At 37.7% G+C, this 16338-nt stretch overlaps 1 protein-coding gene across 2 annotated transcripts in view; it reads left to right on the forward strand.

Annotated features, from left to right (window-relative positions):
* CDK5RAP1 (CDK5 regulatory subunit associated protein 1) overlaps positions 1–12473 on the forward strand; it is a 40552-nt gene extending 28079 nt beyond the window's left edge. For both annotated transcript variants that reach the window (XM_016162254.2, XM_016162253.2), the window contains exons 12-14: positions 735–884; positions 8380–8520; positions 12192–12473. In XM_016162254.2, the coding sequence (XP_016017740.2) occupies positions 735–884; positions 8380–8520; positions 12192–12272 (372 nt within the window). In that variant the 3' untranslated portion in view covers positions 12273–12473. The remainder of the gene's footprint in view (positions 1–734; positions 885–8379; positions 8521–12191) is intronic.
* Positions 12474–16338: the final 3865 nt, after the last annotated feature.

Raw genomic sequence — 16338 nt, forward strand, 5'->3', positions numbered from 1 at the left:
TCAAAATCATGCAGTGAGAAGTAGCTCTTCCTTCTTCCCAGGATGCCTAGTTTTTTACCTCTTTCCCTGAAGGCAACCACTCTTAGCAATTTCTTCTGCAACCTTCCAGAGATATTTCATGTATTTATAAACATATTTATATTCTTTCTACACCAAAGTTATTGTACATGTTCACCTGTACCTTGCTTATTTCTGTTAAGAGTATATTTTGGAGAGCTATCATATCAGTATATATAAAGCTATCTCATTCCTTTTAACAGCTGTGTAATACTCTGTTAAGTAAATAAATCATAATTTGTTTACTAGTTACCTAGTTACAAAACATTTAGGCTGCTTTTGCATCTTGTGACTTTATAAACTGTATGGCTGAGTAACCTACTACATGAGTTATTTAGTATATGTATAAACGTAATTTTTATCCTTAGGATAGCTTAAGGATAAGGATAAAGGTTGCATTTGTATCCTATAAAAATATCAAGAATAATTTTGAGTCTATGATTTTCTTGTGCTAAATTTCAAATTTAAGTCTTACAAAAACAGTGACTTTACTGCATAGTTACCTTTTTTTTTTTTTAGAAGGCTCCCAGAGCTAAAGAACCCTCATGGCATAGCTTGGGTTTTCTGTACATATGTCTGTAACTTGCAGGTGGAATGAACATGGTCCCCTCTGTGTCTCAAGAATGGATTTTACAGGGCCTTGGTGACTTCCATCTCCCACTCTTTTTTTTTAATAGAAGACACGGGCATATCACAGGCTGAAGGATGATGTCCCAGAAGAGGTAAAATTAAGGCGTTTGGAGGAACTTATCACTGTCTTCCGAGAAGAAGCAACAAAAGCCAACAAGACATCTGTGGGTTGCACCCAGCTAGTGCTGGTGGAGGGGGTGAGATCTTATGTATATACATATATTTTGTTCATTTTTTGTTTTTTAGAACACAGTATTTATCCCTTTATTTAGATCTCTTTGTTTTTGTTTTTGTAGTTTTCAGCATACAGATTTAGTACATGTTTGTTAGAGTTACACCTAAGTATTCTGAATGATTTTTTTTTTTTTTTGGCTGTTCTAATGTAATTGCTATTGTGATTTTAATTTCACGTGTCCATATGTTCATTGCTGTTATGTAGGAATAATTGAATTTTTTATGTTCATCTTGTATCCTTTGACACTGCTGAATTCACTTAATAGTTCTAGGAGTTTTATTTTTTTTGACAGTTTCCTCGGAATTTTCTATATAGATAATCATATCATTGTGTGTGTGTTTTTTTCCCTTTCTTATGTTCCAGGGTTCTTTCTTTTGTTGTTTCTTTTCTGTTTAGAGAACTTTCTCTAGACAATCTGGCAGCAGATTCTCTTTGTTTTCCGTCATCTTAGAATGTCTTGATTTTCCCGTTTATTCCTGAAGGGTATTTTTGTATTTAGTGAAAGGATTAGGGAAAAACATGTCTGCTCCATCTTTCTGGAAGCAGTATCACATGTATATTTTTAGGATCAATTTCACTATCTGTCTTTAATCCTTTTTTAAAATCACACTTTCTTAGAAATATACTGCGTTTCATTAAGTTTGTGGTTCCTCTAGGCTTCTGTAGTCAAGCCTGGGAACTTAACCATCATTTAGAGAGAGCACTAAGTAGATTGAATAAGGGGTGATTTTGGGAACCTAATCTTTCGTGAAGCTGCATGCTGCAGTCAGTGGAGAGGAGGGGAAGGAGAGAGACAGGGCCCTTTCTGTAACTCCTTCCTAGTCCTGGTTTAGGAAAGGAGAGTCCCCTTCCATGTGGTAGGATATGGCAGCATCAAAGCCACCATTTAGCTGGTATTTGTGTTTGTTAGGTCTCCCTAGTAGTGAGTGAGTAACAATGAGAAATTTGTTCAAGCCATTCAACCTAAGTCAAAACGAGTTTTGTGGGTTTTTTTGTACAAAATTTAAGTGGTATCTTATGGAGCCCAAGGGCAGGAATACTGCCAGGTGTTTGGAAGGGACTCTGCTCAGCTGTTGAAGAAGCTGTTGAGGCTCAGACTTTCTTGTCTCTTCCTCCTCAGACCAACTTTTCCTGCTTCTTCATCTGTGTGACAGAATAGAGCGATCCTATAATTCTTAAATTTACATGTTATAGTTCCGGCTATTCATAGATCAAAGTTTTGTCTCTTAGACCCAATTCAAATTTCTAGGAGAGGGAATCTGATCAGTATGCATTCTTGCTGTGATCTGGTCTAGCAGTGGCCAATGGACGGTGATGCTGAGCTGGTAATATACTCCAAAAGGTGTTTGCCTCACTAAGTGCTTTGTAATTTAGGGTATCAGCTGTGATTCTGGAGATCTGTATATGTCTTTTCTCTGACTGCTGTGGCTAGGACTTCAATACTTTGTTGAATAAAAGTGGAGAAAGTAGACGTCCTTGTCTTGTTCCTCATCGTAAGGAAATTGCTTTTAGCTTTTCACTGTTAAGTATGAGGTTAGCTGTGGCTTTGTCATATAAAACCTTTATTAGTTGAGGTATGTTCCCTCTATTTCCCCCTATTTTCACTTAGTTTTTATCATAAATGGATACTGGATTTTGTCAAATGCTTTTTTTTGCATTTATTGATGTGATTATATGATTTTTATCCTTCATTTTGTTTATGTGGTATATCATGTCAATTGATTTGTGGATATTGAACCAACCTTGCATCCCAGGAATAAATCCCATCATCCCATCTGATCATGGTGTATGACCTTTTTAATGTTTTGCTGAATTCGGTTTGCCAATATTTTGTTGAGTTTGTATCTATGTTCATCAGGGATATTGGCCTATAGTTTTTTTGTACTGTTTTTGGTTTTGGAATCAGGGTCATGTTGGCCTCGTAAAATGAACTTGGGAACCTGCCCTCTTTTCAGTTTTTTGGAATAGTTTGAGAAAGGTGGGTGTTAATTCTTCTTTGTGTGTTTGATAAAATTCACTTGTGAAGCCATCTGGTCCAGGACTTTTGTTTGTTGGGAAGTTTTTGATTACTGATTTGATTTCATTAATAGTTACCGGTCTGTTCAGATTTTCTGTTTCCTCTTGACTCAGTCTTGGAAGATTGTATGTTACTAGGAATTTATCCATTTCTTCCAGATCGCACAGTTTGTTGGCATATAATTGTTCTTAGTATTTTTTTTATAATCCTTTGTATTTCTTTGGTGTCAGTTGTCACGTCTCTTTTATTTCTCTGAGTCCGATTAAAGGTTTATCAATTTTATTTATCTTTTCAAAGAATCAGCTCTTGGTTTTACTGACCTTTATTTATTTATTTTTTTAGACACTATTTAGAATTTTTTTCTGCTCTGATATTTATTATTTCCTTCCATCTACTCAGTTTGGGATTTCTTTGCTGTATTTTTCTAGTTCCTTTTGGTGTGAGGTTTGGTCGTTTATTTGAGATTTTTCTGTTTCATGAAGTATACCTGTATTGCTGTGAATTTCCCTCTTAGGACTGCTTCCACTGTGTCCATAGATTTTGGGTCATTGTGCTTTCATTTTCATTTGTCACTAGGTATCTTTTAATTTCTGCCTTGATCTCTTTGCTAACCCATTCATGTTTAGTAACATTATTTAGCCTCATGTGTTTGTGTATTTTTTAGTTTTTTTCTTGTAATTGATTTCTATTTTTATACCATTGTAGTAGAAGACTCTTGATATGGTTTCAATCTTAAATTTATTGAGATTTGTTTTGTGGCCTAATATAGTCTGTCTTGGAAAATGTTTCATGTGCACTTGAAAAGAATGTATATTCTGTTGCTTTTGAGGAAATTCTCTAAAACTATCAGTTAAACCCATCTAATCTAATGTGTCACTTAAGGTCTCTCTTTCCTTGTTGATTTTTTTTGTCTGGAAGGTCTATTCGTTGATATTAGTGGGGCGTTATAGGACCCTACTATTATTGTATTGCTGAACCTGTCCCTTCATGCCTGTCAATATTTGCTTTATATATTCCGGTGATCCTGTGTTGGGCACATAAATGTTTACAGGGGTTATAGCCTATTGTTAGGTTGATCCCTTTATCGTTATGAAATGTCCTTCTTTGTCTCTCCTATAGCCTTTGTTTTAAAGTCTGTTTGGTCCGATTTAAGAATGCTACTCAGCTTTTTTATTTTTGTTTCCATTTGCATGAAATATCTTTTCTATCCCTTTACTTTCAGTCTGTGCTTGTCTTTTAATCTCCAGTGGTCTCTTATAGGCAGCACATGTATGGGTCTTATTTTTTTATTCATTCAGCCACCCTGTGTCTTTTGATTGGAGTATTTAATCATTTTACATTTAAGGTAATTATTGGGAGGTATTTAGTGATTGCTATTTTATTATTTATGTTTTTGATCTTTTTTTTTCTTAAAGAATTCCTTTTAACATTTCTTGTAATATTGGTTTGGTGGTGATGAACTCCTTTAGCTTTTTCTTGTCTGGGAAGCTCTTTATCTCTCCTTCAATTCTAAATGATAGCCTTGATGGGTTGAGTAATCTTTGTTGTAGGTTCTTGCTTTAACTATTTTGTGCCAGTCCCTTCTGGCCTGCAAAGTTTCTGTTGAGAAATCAGCCGACAGCCTTATGGGGTACCCTTGTACGTAACTAACTGCTTTCCTTTTGCTTCTTTTAAGATTCTATCTTTGTTGTTAACCTTTGGCATTTTAATTATGATGTGTCTTTTCCTGGGCCTCTGGATTTATCCTATTTGGTACTTTGTGCTTCTTGGAATCTATGTCTATTTCCTTTGCTAGGTTAGGGAAGTTTTCAGTCATTATTTCTTCAAATAGATTTTCAGTCTCTTATTCTCTCTCTCCTTCTGATACCCATATGATGTGATTATTGTTATACTTTATGTTGTCCCAGAGGTCCCTTCAACTGTCCTCATTTTTTAAAAATTCTTTTTTCTTTTTACTGTTCTAATTAGATGTTTTCTACCATCTTGTCTTCCAAATCACTAATTGGATCCTCTGCTTCATCTAATGTGCTGTTGATTCCATCTAATGTATTCTTTATTTCAGTTATTGTATTCTTCATTTCTGACTGGTTCTTTTTTTATGGTTTTTATCTCTCCATGTAAATTTTCACTGAGTTAATCTAGTTTTCCCGTAAGTTCTTTGAGCATCCTTATAACCAGTGATTTGAACTCTGTATCTAGTAGTTTGCTTGCCTTCATTTTATTTAGTTCTTTTTCTGGAGTTTGGTCCTATTCTTTCATTTGAGATATGTTTCCTTGTCTCTTCATTTGGCTGCCTCTCTGTGTTTGTTTTTATTTGTTAGGTAGATCTGCTACTGTTGCAGGATTCTCGAACAGAGAAACAGGACACCAAGGCTATAAGCAGGAAGCAGTGTTTATTAATGCTGGCACCAGCTCAGTAGATTCTTATCCAAAGGCTGAGCCCTGATTGTAACATGGCAGGCAGTTTTATACAATCTTGTACTTTTGCATTCCTACACAGCTATAGATATTCCATATAAGGAAGGAGAGCATAAGGAGAACATTGATTGGCTGCCAAACTATAAGGAAACTGGCTTAATTATTTAAGCAGGATTTCGGACTGCTGCGTCAGCTGGAGAGTCCTGGGATGGGGATGTGGTGCAATTAGGAACTAACTCATTCGAGCAAGAAATAGTCAGCCCGGGTCAGGCTGCTACATTACATCTCCTGGTCTTGGCAGGGTGGCCTTATGTAGTAGGTGTCCCATGGGGCCCAGTGCTACAGTCTCCTTGGCCATCTGAGCTGGGTGGTCTAGAAGTGTCCCTTGTGTGGGCTGTGTGTGCTCTCCTGTTGTAGTTGACCTTGATTGCGTTAGGGATGTCAGTGGGTGGGATTGACCATCAGGTTGATGGGCTGTGAAGATTGAATGTGACTATAGCAGATGAATTGTTGTGCAGGGGCTGACCTTATTGAGCAGGATTCGCTTTAGCAGGGTTCTGGTGCCTTCCGAGTCTACTCTTTGGGTGTATCATTTGTAGAGCTAATTGGATGGTGCTATGATGTGGTCTGAAGCTCACCACTGGGTGTGTTGGTTTTGGGGCCTTTTGGGAGGGGCTTTGGTGCAGGCCAAGGTCAGTGGCTGCCTGTGGCTGGCCCCGGGGTCATCTTGTAGGAGCTACAAAGTGTTCTGTGGTTTGTAGCTGCTTGTGATGGGTTTAAAGACTCCTGGGAGAAGATATGCCGCGAACTGAGACCAGATGTCATTAGTTTTGCATTAGGATCTGCTCAGCAAGAGGTACAGGGCATATTAAGGCCAGCAACTGCTTGTTTGGGGTTTGTGGACTTTTCAGAGATTTTAGTAAAGTCTGCAGCATGGCCTGAGGCTGGCTGCTTGTGAGGAACAGCTGCTGAAAGAGATTCGGCTGGTGCGCAGCTTAAGTGGGTCAGGGTCTCAGGGAGTCATCAGGGTGGAGTGAGTCGTGTTAGCCAGGTTGATGAAGACTCAGACTTAGTGCCTACTTCTGCCTGCAGGTTGTGTGGGGAAGGGCTTAATAAGGGAACAATGGTCTATAAGCGCTTCTGTCTGGGAGAAAACTGTCTTTCCAGCCCTTGCACTGAAGTCCACAAATCAATTTCTCCCATATGTCCTTGGTGCTTTTTAGCTGCTATCCCTTTGCTGGAGCTTAGGGCAAGTGTTTGTGAGCAAGTGAGTCTGTGCATGGGCCCTTTAAGAGGATGTTTGGTTCTATAGCAGCCCTTCGTCTCCTGTGGGTGGAATCCCTGCTGATTATCACAGACAGATGTTGTGGGGACTATTCTCGGCACTGATGCTCTGGAATGGGGAGCTTGGTATGAGGCTGGGACCTTTTGTTCCTCGGGGGAACCTCTGAAGCTGAGATATCCCTCCTAAATCTTAACCGCCATACATGGGTGTGGGACCAGCCCATTTTGCATCTCCACCCCTCCTACGGGTTTTGATGTGGTTTCTTCTTTATATCTTTTGTTATAGGAGTTCTTTTCAGCTAGACTTCAGATGGTTCTTAAGGGTCATTGTTCTGTAATTTAGCAGGTCATTGGAGGAGGCAAGCATAGCATTTATCTACTCTGCCATCTGGACTGGGACTGCTTTGGTCTGTTTCTATTGACTGATTTTTTTCCTGATTATGGGTCACATTTTTCTGTTTTGGGCATATCTAGTGATTTTTGATTGGATGATGGGTATTACAATGTACATTTTTAAGTATGGATTTTGTGATGGTCTTTGTTCTCATAGATAGTGACGTTATTACAGTTCAGTTTGATTCTTTCAAGACTTGTTTTTAAGCTTCATTAGTAAAACTTCTTTATTCTAGGGATAGTTTAGTCTCATTACTAAGGTGTGGCTCTTCTGGAGTCACTACTACATGTCCCAGGGAGTCAGTGAGGACTGTTTGGTTAATTATTTGATTAAATGATTCCCAGCCCCATGTGACCTCTGGGAGCTCATCAGTTGACAGTTTCCAGTTTACTTTTTTTGCCTGACTTCACAGAGTTTCACTCTATGGAAGCATGCAGTAGTATTCAGCAGAGACTCAGTGGATCCTTTTGCACATTTGTATAGCTCTTTTCCTGCTTAGCGGTCTCCTGTCTAGAACTTGTTCCACAATTTCTAGCTATTGCAGACTCCCTGAACTCCGATCCTTCTTTCCTTATTCCAGAGAGAATCACCCTCCTTACTTTGAGATCTCCCTCCTTACTTTGCTTTGTTGTCTGCTGTGTGCCTTCTAGCACAATGCACAGGGATTGGAGGGCTTCATTTGTTTTCCTTTTCTTGGAGATCACAGTCTTGATCTTATCTCTATTGTCCAATATCTGAAAGTAGTTGTTTCACACATTCTGTCCAGTTTCCTAGTGTTTTAAGGCTGGAGGATAAATTTAGTTCTTGTCACTTCATCACAACTAGAAGAGAAATACTTATGTATATTCCAGAAGTTAATTCCATTCTGGTTTTATTATTCTCTTGGCCCTTTCTTCTGCATGTTGCGATGGAGACTCTGGCTTCGAGTCTGCCTATTCATTAGGGGCAAGTAACTCAGCCAAACAACCCCAGGACATTCCCGAGTGATTACTTTGAGACTGGATAAAGTGAAAGTTGATTTTTCAAGTGTATTACCCCTATATCTTTGGCTTTAGGCTTGTTGGAGGTCCATTCCTGCTTAAGGTCATTCTGCAATCAAAGACTCATTGATTGAGTAATTCATTAATGTAGAGTCAGCAAAACTTTACTGAGTTTCTTTTGTGTACCATGCACTGCTATTGTTGATGGAGCAGTGGTAAACACTTAGTCTTCTTCAGTGATTCCTTGGTTAAGGAATGCTCTGTGAGCAAGACCCTTGGGGAACTGAGACAGAGAAGGCATAATTTCTCCTTTCCAAGAACTGATGACTGTGACAGATTCATAAAGTCTCTATTCTTTCTGCAGCTCAGTAAACGCTCTGCCACTGACCTGAGCGGCCGGAATGATGGAAATCTTAAGGTGATATTCCCTGATGTAGAGATGGAGGATGTCACTAACTCTGGGCTCAGGGTCAGAGCTCAGCCTGGGGACTATGTGCTGGTTAAGGTAAGGTGTCCTTTTTGGGCTTTTGGTTTGCACTGTGAAATGGCTGTTAGATATGATAATTTAGAGGAATGAAATTTTTTTCTGGGGAAAATCTTTATTAAAGTAAAAATCTCTTCTCAACCTGAAATGTGGAAGGGCACCTTGAATTGAATATTGGATTGTTTCTAGCTAATGCCTTTTTGGTTCTCTTTTCTCCTGCCCCAGAAGGGTTGTTTTGGGGAATTCGGTGAGGTCGGAGTACATCATAGCATGTAGTTTTCTGCACTAGAAAGGCCAGGAAGTATACGTGATTTTGAGTGAGTTGATAGTTCTCTCTGTCAGATCACCATGCCCTTCAAGGTCTCTGATGCTTTAGACATTGCTAACTTACATACGTTTCAGTTTCCTGGGCTCCTTCCCTGGATTAGCAGATCTAAGTGATTGGCTGTGAGATTTCCCCTTCTTTTCCCACTTTCACTGGAGATAGTCTTCCTTTCTTCCCTTTTTCCTTTATTTTCTTCCTTCCTCTTTTTCTTCTTATGCTACCGTAGGCCTGCTACTGCCATCTTTCTTTCCTCCTGGTCCTCATGTCCACTTGTCACAGAGCTAGAGGCTGGCAGGACACATACCAATGAGGTGGGGAGGAACAAAGCTGCTTCTCCAACACTGAGCTCTGGAGCATCTGCAATAGAGAGAGATGTAGAGAGGCTAATTGTTTTTCTGCTGATGATGATCAGTGTTTTGTCTTCTTACCTATTTCTTAGTGCCTTGCCCTCTACTCTGCCTTCTTTACTTGCTTTTACTGTCATCTCCATCATGAGTCATGGGAGTCATGGTCCATGGCTTGCAGCTGAGGGAGACTCATTCTCCTTGCACATAACCTCTTTAGATTGGCCTGAAAATTTGCCCACACTTAGAATTTTTCTTTTCTGTCATCTGACAAAAACTTACAACACAATCAGTTTGCTTGTGGGAGACTTTATGATCCCATTTACTTCTGTCCTTGTCCTGACTGGGAATTTTCTTACTTAAATGTTACCTAGGAATTTCCTAAGTAAAGAGTAATTTCTACCAGGCAGTAATGTGGTTGATCTGGAAACACTCTCTCATAGGATTGTCCATTTTTTTTTTGATACTACCTTATTTCTCTCTTCTGAATATTTGTTTCTTTAATTTTTAGTTGCTTTCTAATACCTCCTCCTACTCTTTCCACTGTAGCTAAGGGTTACTTGAAAAAAGGAATGAGGTTGGTGGTAGGCTGTAGGGTTAGTATGATATTCTTTTATAAAATGGAAAAATTCTAGTTGTTAAGAAAGTTGGAAACATCATACTGTATTACGAGGTTACTCTCTTTTGTTCCCAACTAACATAGACCCCCCCAAGTAAGATTTAGTGCAAGCATCAGAATGAAGGAGGGGCTGTGGAACCAGGGATCTATTGGCTCTTTCTCTCTGTTGCCTGTCTGTACTACTTCATTTCTCTCCACTTAAGAGTCTCTGGGCTGTGCTAGGGCCACTCTCATAAATTTCATTGTCTTGTTTCTCTTTTTTCTATGGTGCTTATTTGGCTAAACCCCAACCCTGGTAAAAATGGTTATCTGCTTCCTCTGCATCTGCACCCTATCGGCTGAACATTGCTGGGAAAAAGCACACAGTTAATCTGTATTATGTAGATTAGGTCAGATGATGATGATTGAAAACTCAAAATACAGTGGTTTAAATAAAGTAGGAGTTCTCTTTCTCATAAATATCTAGATGTGGAAGATCAAGGACTGGTGATTGTGATGGCTCCATGATCATCAAGGGTCCAGGCTCCTTCCGTTTTTGTTCTCTGTGTATGGCCACCATTCTGAAGGTTGCATTGTGATCCAAGGTGGCTGCTTCAGCTACCTTGTCTGTATTCTAGGTATCAGGTAGAAGGGAAGGAAAGGGCATGCCTTCTTCATTTCAGGACACTTTGCAGAAGTTCTACGCACTATTTCTACTATAGTAACACACCACACCAGGCTGCAAAGAATCTGAGAAGTGTAGTCTTCATTCTGAATGACCATGTGCCCAGTTAAAAATTGGGAGTTATATTACTGAGGAAGAAGGGGAGAAATATTAGGAGATAAGTAACAGTCTCTTCCACAAAAACCAACTGCACTCAGTTCAAATTCATGACCATAAATCCCAAATGAGCACTGAGCATGCTTCTGAAATCCTGATCCTAGGAAATTTCTCTAATAAATCGACTTTCCCTCTCTTTCTTCTTAAATCTTCATCTGCCTATTCAAACTCTAGTTTCAGCAGATGTCTGCCTTATATTTCATTGATAAAGTTAGATGAAACCTCATTGTCTCATCATTATTTCTACCAGCTTACTCACATATTATATGAATATATATACCACTATTTATGCATTGTACTGTTGTTGGCCATTTTGGTTGTTTCCAGTTTGGAGCTATTATACGTAGATTTGCTATGAATATTTCTGCACAGGTGTTTTAGTACACTTATGTATGTATTTCTATTGGCTTGGAATTGCTGGGTAATAGGGTTTGTATAATAGAAATAGTCAAAATAATTGTACCATTTTACACTCCCACTAGCTATGCATGAGAATTCCAGAGGCTTCATATTTCCTCCTTCCATTCTTGCCTTCGTCTAGTCTTTCTACCCCACAGCAGGCAGTGTGATCTTTCTAAATCACATCACTCCTCTGCTTAAGCCTTCCTCTAATTGGAGCCAGCATGAAATGCAAGGTGTCCAAGGCCTTATATGAATTGTCCTAGCTACCTTTCCAACTTCATGTCCTCTTCACTCTTCTTATTCTCTCTCCTCCAGCCTTGTTGGCCCCCTTTTTGTCCCTCACACCTAGTCTAGTGTCAGAGACTTTGCATGTGCTGTGTTGCTTGGGAGGCTTTTCATCTTTTCCTGGCTGCCTTCTTCAAAACCTTCAGGTTTCCTCTCAAATGTCACCTCCTTGAGAGTCTTTCTCTGGTCACTGTAGTGCTAAAGCAGCTTCCCTCCACCTTGTCCTTGTCACTATTTATCACATCAGCCCATTTTTTATTTATAGCACTTTTCAGTGCCTGAAATCATCCTTGTTTATTTCTTTACATATTTATTGTCTGTTTTCTCCTGGAAGCTCCTTTGAAGTTAGAGTAAATAACTGTTTTGTTCATCTCAGTATCTTTAGCACTTAGGACTATTCCTAGAACATAATAAGCACTCAATAAATATTTACTAATGGACTGATTTGTTCTTATGGTAAGAAATGAGACCACTAGTAACTTTGTGGTCACAGGCTTTTAGCTCCCAAAGAGGAAAGAGAACCTTTTCACCATAAGTAGCCTAAGGAAGGATCTAACTGGTCCAGCCTGCATCACAGCTTACCCGTAGGGTTAGGAGGGCAGGGTCTGTGATGGCCAGCTCACACCTGAACTTTATGGTTGGTGCTGGGGAGGAGCTACCTCCTAAGAGAAAAGAAGTAGCTGTTTGGGACCTATTCTTGGACTTCTTAAATTGTATTTATTACCATTGCATTAGACGTCTCTTCCAAGATTGGGGGCATACAGGAACCATGCAGTCTCTGCTGGGCTATCATCTCCATCAGGTCCCTTCTGGTGGCCTCTCCTCTGGAGGCTCCATATTAAGTCCCTGTAAAACAGTTTTATTTACTTTGCCTTCTCCTGACTGGTTTTCTTTCAGATCACCTCTGCCAGCTCTCAGACACTTAAAGGACATGTTCTCTGCAGGACTACTTTGAAGGACTCTTCAACATATTGTTGACCTGAGTTATGGCCTCAGAGTTGATGTGGGCAGTCCTTCCCAACAGGAAGGGAGATATGACTGGTCACTAATGAAAGAGGTAATAAAGCTTTGAAGACAAAGCCATAAGTGGTGAAATAACTTTATGTCAAATGGAAAATGCATCTCTTTGCTGCTACATGAACAGCCTTTATAATTAATAAATTTACCTAAACTAAAGTGGTCCCTGTCTCTCTACTTTTACTTCATTTTTGCCTTTGTTAGTGTTTCTGGAATTTTCCCTAGAGTGTCCGTGTTAAGTGTTTCCCAACCCAGTTTCTGCTATTGACACTGCTAACCTCTCTGGTATTCTCTCCTGGATCCCAGGAATTAACGAAGGGGAAGGGAGGGCGGAGAGAAACATTTGCTTGGGAAAAACTGCTCTAGATTACATTTTGGTTTGATGACATTGACTCAGCTATCCTCATATTTTACCTGAGGATTTCCCTCCGCTGGTCTGTTATCTCCATCAGGTCCCTTTTGGGGTGCTTTGCACCTCTTTTTTAGGCTGTCACTACCAAGATTATGTCATTTTGCGGGTATCATGAAAAAAAATCCATAGAATACTTGGAGTCAGGAGGACTTTCGTGAACTTGAGTAGTAACTTTATTCTTCTGTGCCTGGGTTTTCTCATGAGACATGGGGATAATAATAAAATGCTTATCTCATATGGAGTTCAATGAGATTATACTTTTAAAGAGTTTAGCCGTATCTATGGAAAATGGTAAGTTCTTATCAAATGGGAGCAATCATTGATTTTGCTTCTAAAACAGACAGTGCATATTAGGATGTTCTGAGGCTTTATCGTGTGTCTGCCCTTGATCTCCTTTAGACCCTTTACACTCACCTGCAAGACCACATTTGGGAACTCCAGGCTGAGAACCTCTTCCTTAGGTGCCGGTTTGGCCCAGGAAGATTGGTTTCTGCTCTCAAGGTCCATCTTCTACTGAGGAAAACATTTGTTATGGCTCCTCACCTCAGTTCTTAATTCAAAAGGCATTTTAAAACAAGTTTCAACATTTTATTTTACTTTTTATGAAAAAAAAATACATAAATAATTAGAACAATATAACAGGTATCTATAATGTATGAAATTAATGCTATATGAATTTTAATCTCAATAAAGAGGGAGGGTATCAGTAATATAGTATATGTCTAATATAGTAGTAGTAGACAATTTCAAAGCAAAAAATATTACCAGGTTTAAAGAAGGTCATTTCGTAATGATAAAGGGGTCAGTTAATCTAGGGAACATAAAAATTCTAAATGTTTATTCGCCTATTAAGAGAGCTTCAAAATACATGAAGCAAAACATGATAGAACTGCAAAGGGACAACAGACAATCCATAATTATTTTTAAAAATATGGACTTTAGTAAATAATGTATTACCACATAGTTGTGATTTATAATTCTTTTTATATAGTTGGATTTGATTTGCTGTTAATGTGTTGAGGATTTTTGCATCTATGTTTACTAGAGATATTAGTCTGTAGGTTCTTTGTGTTGTCTTTGTCTGGCTTTGGTATTAGTGTAATGTTTGCATCAGAGTGAGTTAGGAAGCAGGTCCCTCTGCTTCTATCTTATGGAAGAGATTGTAGTGAATTAGTATAATTTCTTCCTTAAATGTTTATTAAAATTAACTAGTGAAGTCATTGGATCTTCTGCTTTCTATTTTGGAAGGTTATTAATTATTGATTGATCCAATTTCTTTAATAGATATAGGCCTATCCAAATTGTGTATTCTTCTTGTGTGAGTTTTGACCAGATGTCTTTCAAGGAATTGGTCCCTTTCATTTAGATTATCACATTTGTGGACATAGAGTTGTTCATAATATTTTTTATTTTTTTAGTGTTCTGTAGTGGTATCCCTGTTTTATTTTCAATTTTAGTAACTTGTGCCTTCTCTCTCTCTCTCTTTTTTTTTAATTAGCCTACCTACAAGCTTATCAGTGCTATTGACCTTTTAAATTTTATTCATCTTTTTAAGGTTTTGGTTTCATTACTTTTCTTTATTTCCCGTTTTCAATTTTATTGATTTCTGCTCTAATTCTTATTCTTTTCATTTTGGAAAAGAAAAGAAGTATTGATTACTTTGAGCTAATTTGCTCTTCTTTTTCTAAAAGTTTCCAAAGGAAGCTTAGATTATTGATTCTACGTCTTTCATCTGGCTTAGTATATGCATTTAATACCATAAACTTCCCTCTAAACAGTGCTTTTGTTTTGTTTTTATTTTTAAGTTAAAATATTTAAAAAGTTTTCTTGAGATTTCTTTGAAATCGCTTTCTTTCTCCCTCCCTCCCTCCCTTCCTTTTTTTTTTCTTTCTTTCTTTTAATGTAGGTGTTTGCAGCTATAAATTTACCCTGAGCACTGTTTTTACTGTATCCCTTATGTGTTGGTATGTTGTGTTTTTGTTTTCATTCATATTGAAGTGTTTTCTAATTTTTCCTTTTGATTTCTTTGACCCATTTCTGGTTTAAGAGTTTATTTGTTTAATTTTCCACATATTTTTGAATTTTCCAAATTTCTGTCTGTTGTAGATTTTAAGTTTCATTCCATTGTGGTCAGTGAAGTTATCTTGTATGATTTCAATCCTTTTAAATGATGGAGAATCACTTTTTCATCTGGCATATAGTCTATCCTAGAGAATGTTCCAAGTGCACTATATCTAGTTGCTATATCTAGTTGTTTTATAGTGTTGTCCAAATCTTCTATTTTCTTGTTTATCTTTTGTCTAGTTGTTCTTTCCACTGTTGAAAGTAGTATGTTGTAGTCTCCAATATTATTATTGAACTGTTTCTTACTTTATTCTGTCAGTTTGCTCCATAAATGTTGGGGCTCTTTTGTTAGCTACATATATGTTTATAATTGTTATATCATTTTGGTGTGAATTGCCCTTTATTTTTATATAATATCCTTTGTGTCTTGTAACAATTTTGTTTAAAGTTTATTTTGTATAATATTAGTATAGCTTCTTCAGTTCTCTTTTGGTTAGCATTGGAATGAAATATCTTTTTCAAATTATTTATGTCCTTGGTTCTGAAGTAAGTTTCCTGTAGACAGCATATATTTGCATTATATGTTGTTTTTAATCCATTTAGCCAGTCTGTGCCTTTTAAGTTGAGACATTAATCTTTTTACATCCGTTGTAATTATTGATAAGGAGTGACTTCAGTTGAATTGCTCTTTGTATGCTATATATCTTATAGCCTTTTTGTTCCTTGACTCCTCCATTATGACCTTTTTTTGTGTTAGATATTTTCTAGTTGACTATGTTGATTCTCTTTTATTTTTTTTCAATATATGTGTATACATATATACATATATAGTTATTTTCTTATTTGCTTTGAGGATGATAATTAAAATCTTAATTTATAAGTGCCTAAGCTGGTGCTTAGTTTCAAAAGTATTCAAAAACATTGCTCCTATAGAGTTACATCTCACCCCTTTATGCTGTTATTGTTCTAAAATACATCTTTATGTATCTTGTGCCTTTTAACATAGATTTGTAATTCTCGTTTTATGTAATTTTCTTTTAAATCATATAGGGTAAAAAAGAGGAGCTACTATGAATTACAAGCAACTCACCTTTGCTATCAGATTAAAAAAAAAAGGGAAATTAGGTTCTTTCTCTTGATGGAAGTGGCTGGGTTCTACAAGAGCATGTGGGATGATAGATATTATTGGTGCCATCTCTGGAAATATAATGTATCATAGATCTCATGGTAGGAGAATAAGCTTGGTGAGTTGGTAGGTTGAAGACACTGAGGGTTTAGGTTACTGTAGATGGAACATTGCGAGGGCGGAAGAGACTGATGTGAGATAGGATCGGAAAGGTTGGCTTTGGGCATGTCGTCCATGACTTTTGAGGCCTGATGGATTTTATTTAAATACAGTGGGCAGGCATTGGGTAGTTTTGTTTTTTTTTTAATTTAATTTATTATTTTTTTAATTTTGGAATATTTTAGATACCCAGAAAAGTTGCAAAGTTAGTTTAAAGAGTTCCCCTAAATCCTTCACACAGCTGCCCTGATGTGAACATTTTATAT

Source organism: Rousettus aegyptiacus, unplaced genomic scaffold, assembly GCF_014176215.1.
Source record: "Rousettus aegyptiacus isolate mRouAeg1 unplaced genomic scaffold, mRouAeg1.p scaffold_m13_p_12, whole genome shotgun sequence".
Lineage (NCBI taxonomy): Eukaryota > Metazoa > Chordata > Mammalia > Chiroptera > Pteropodidae > Rousettus > Rousettus aegyptiacus.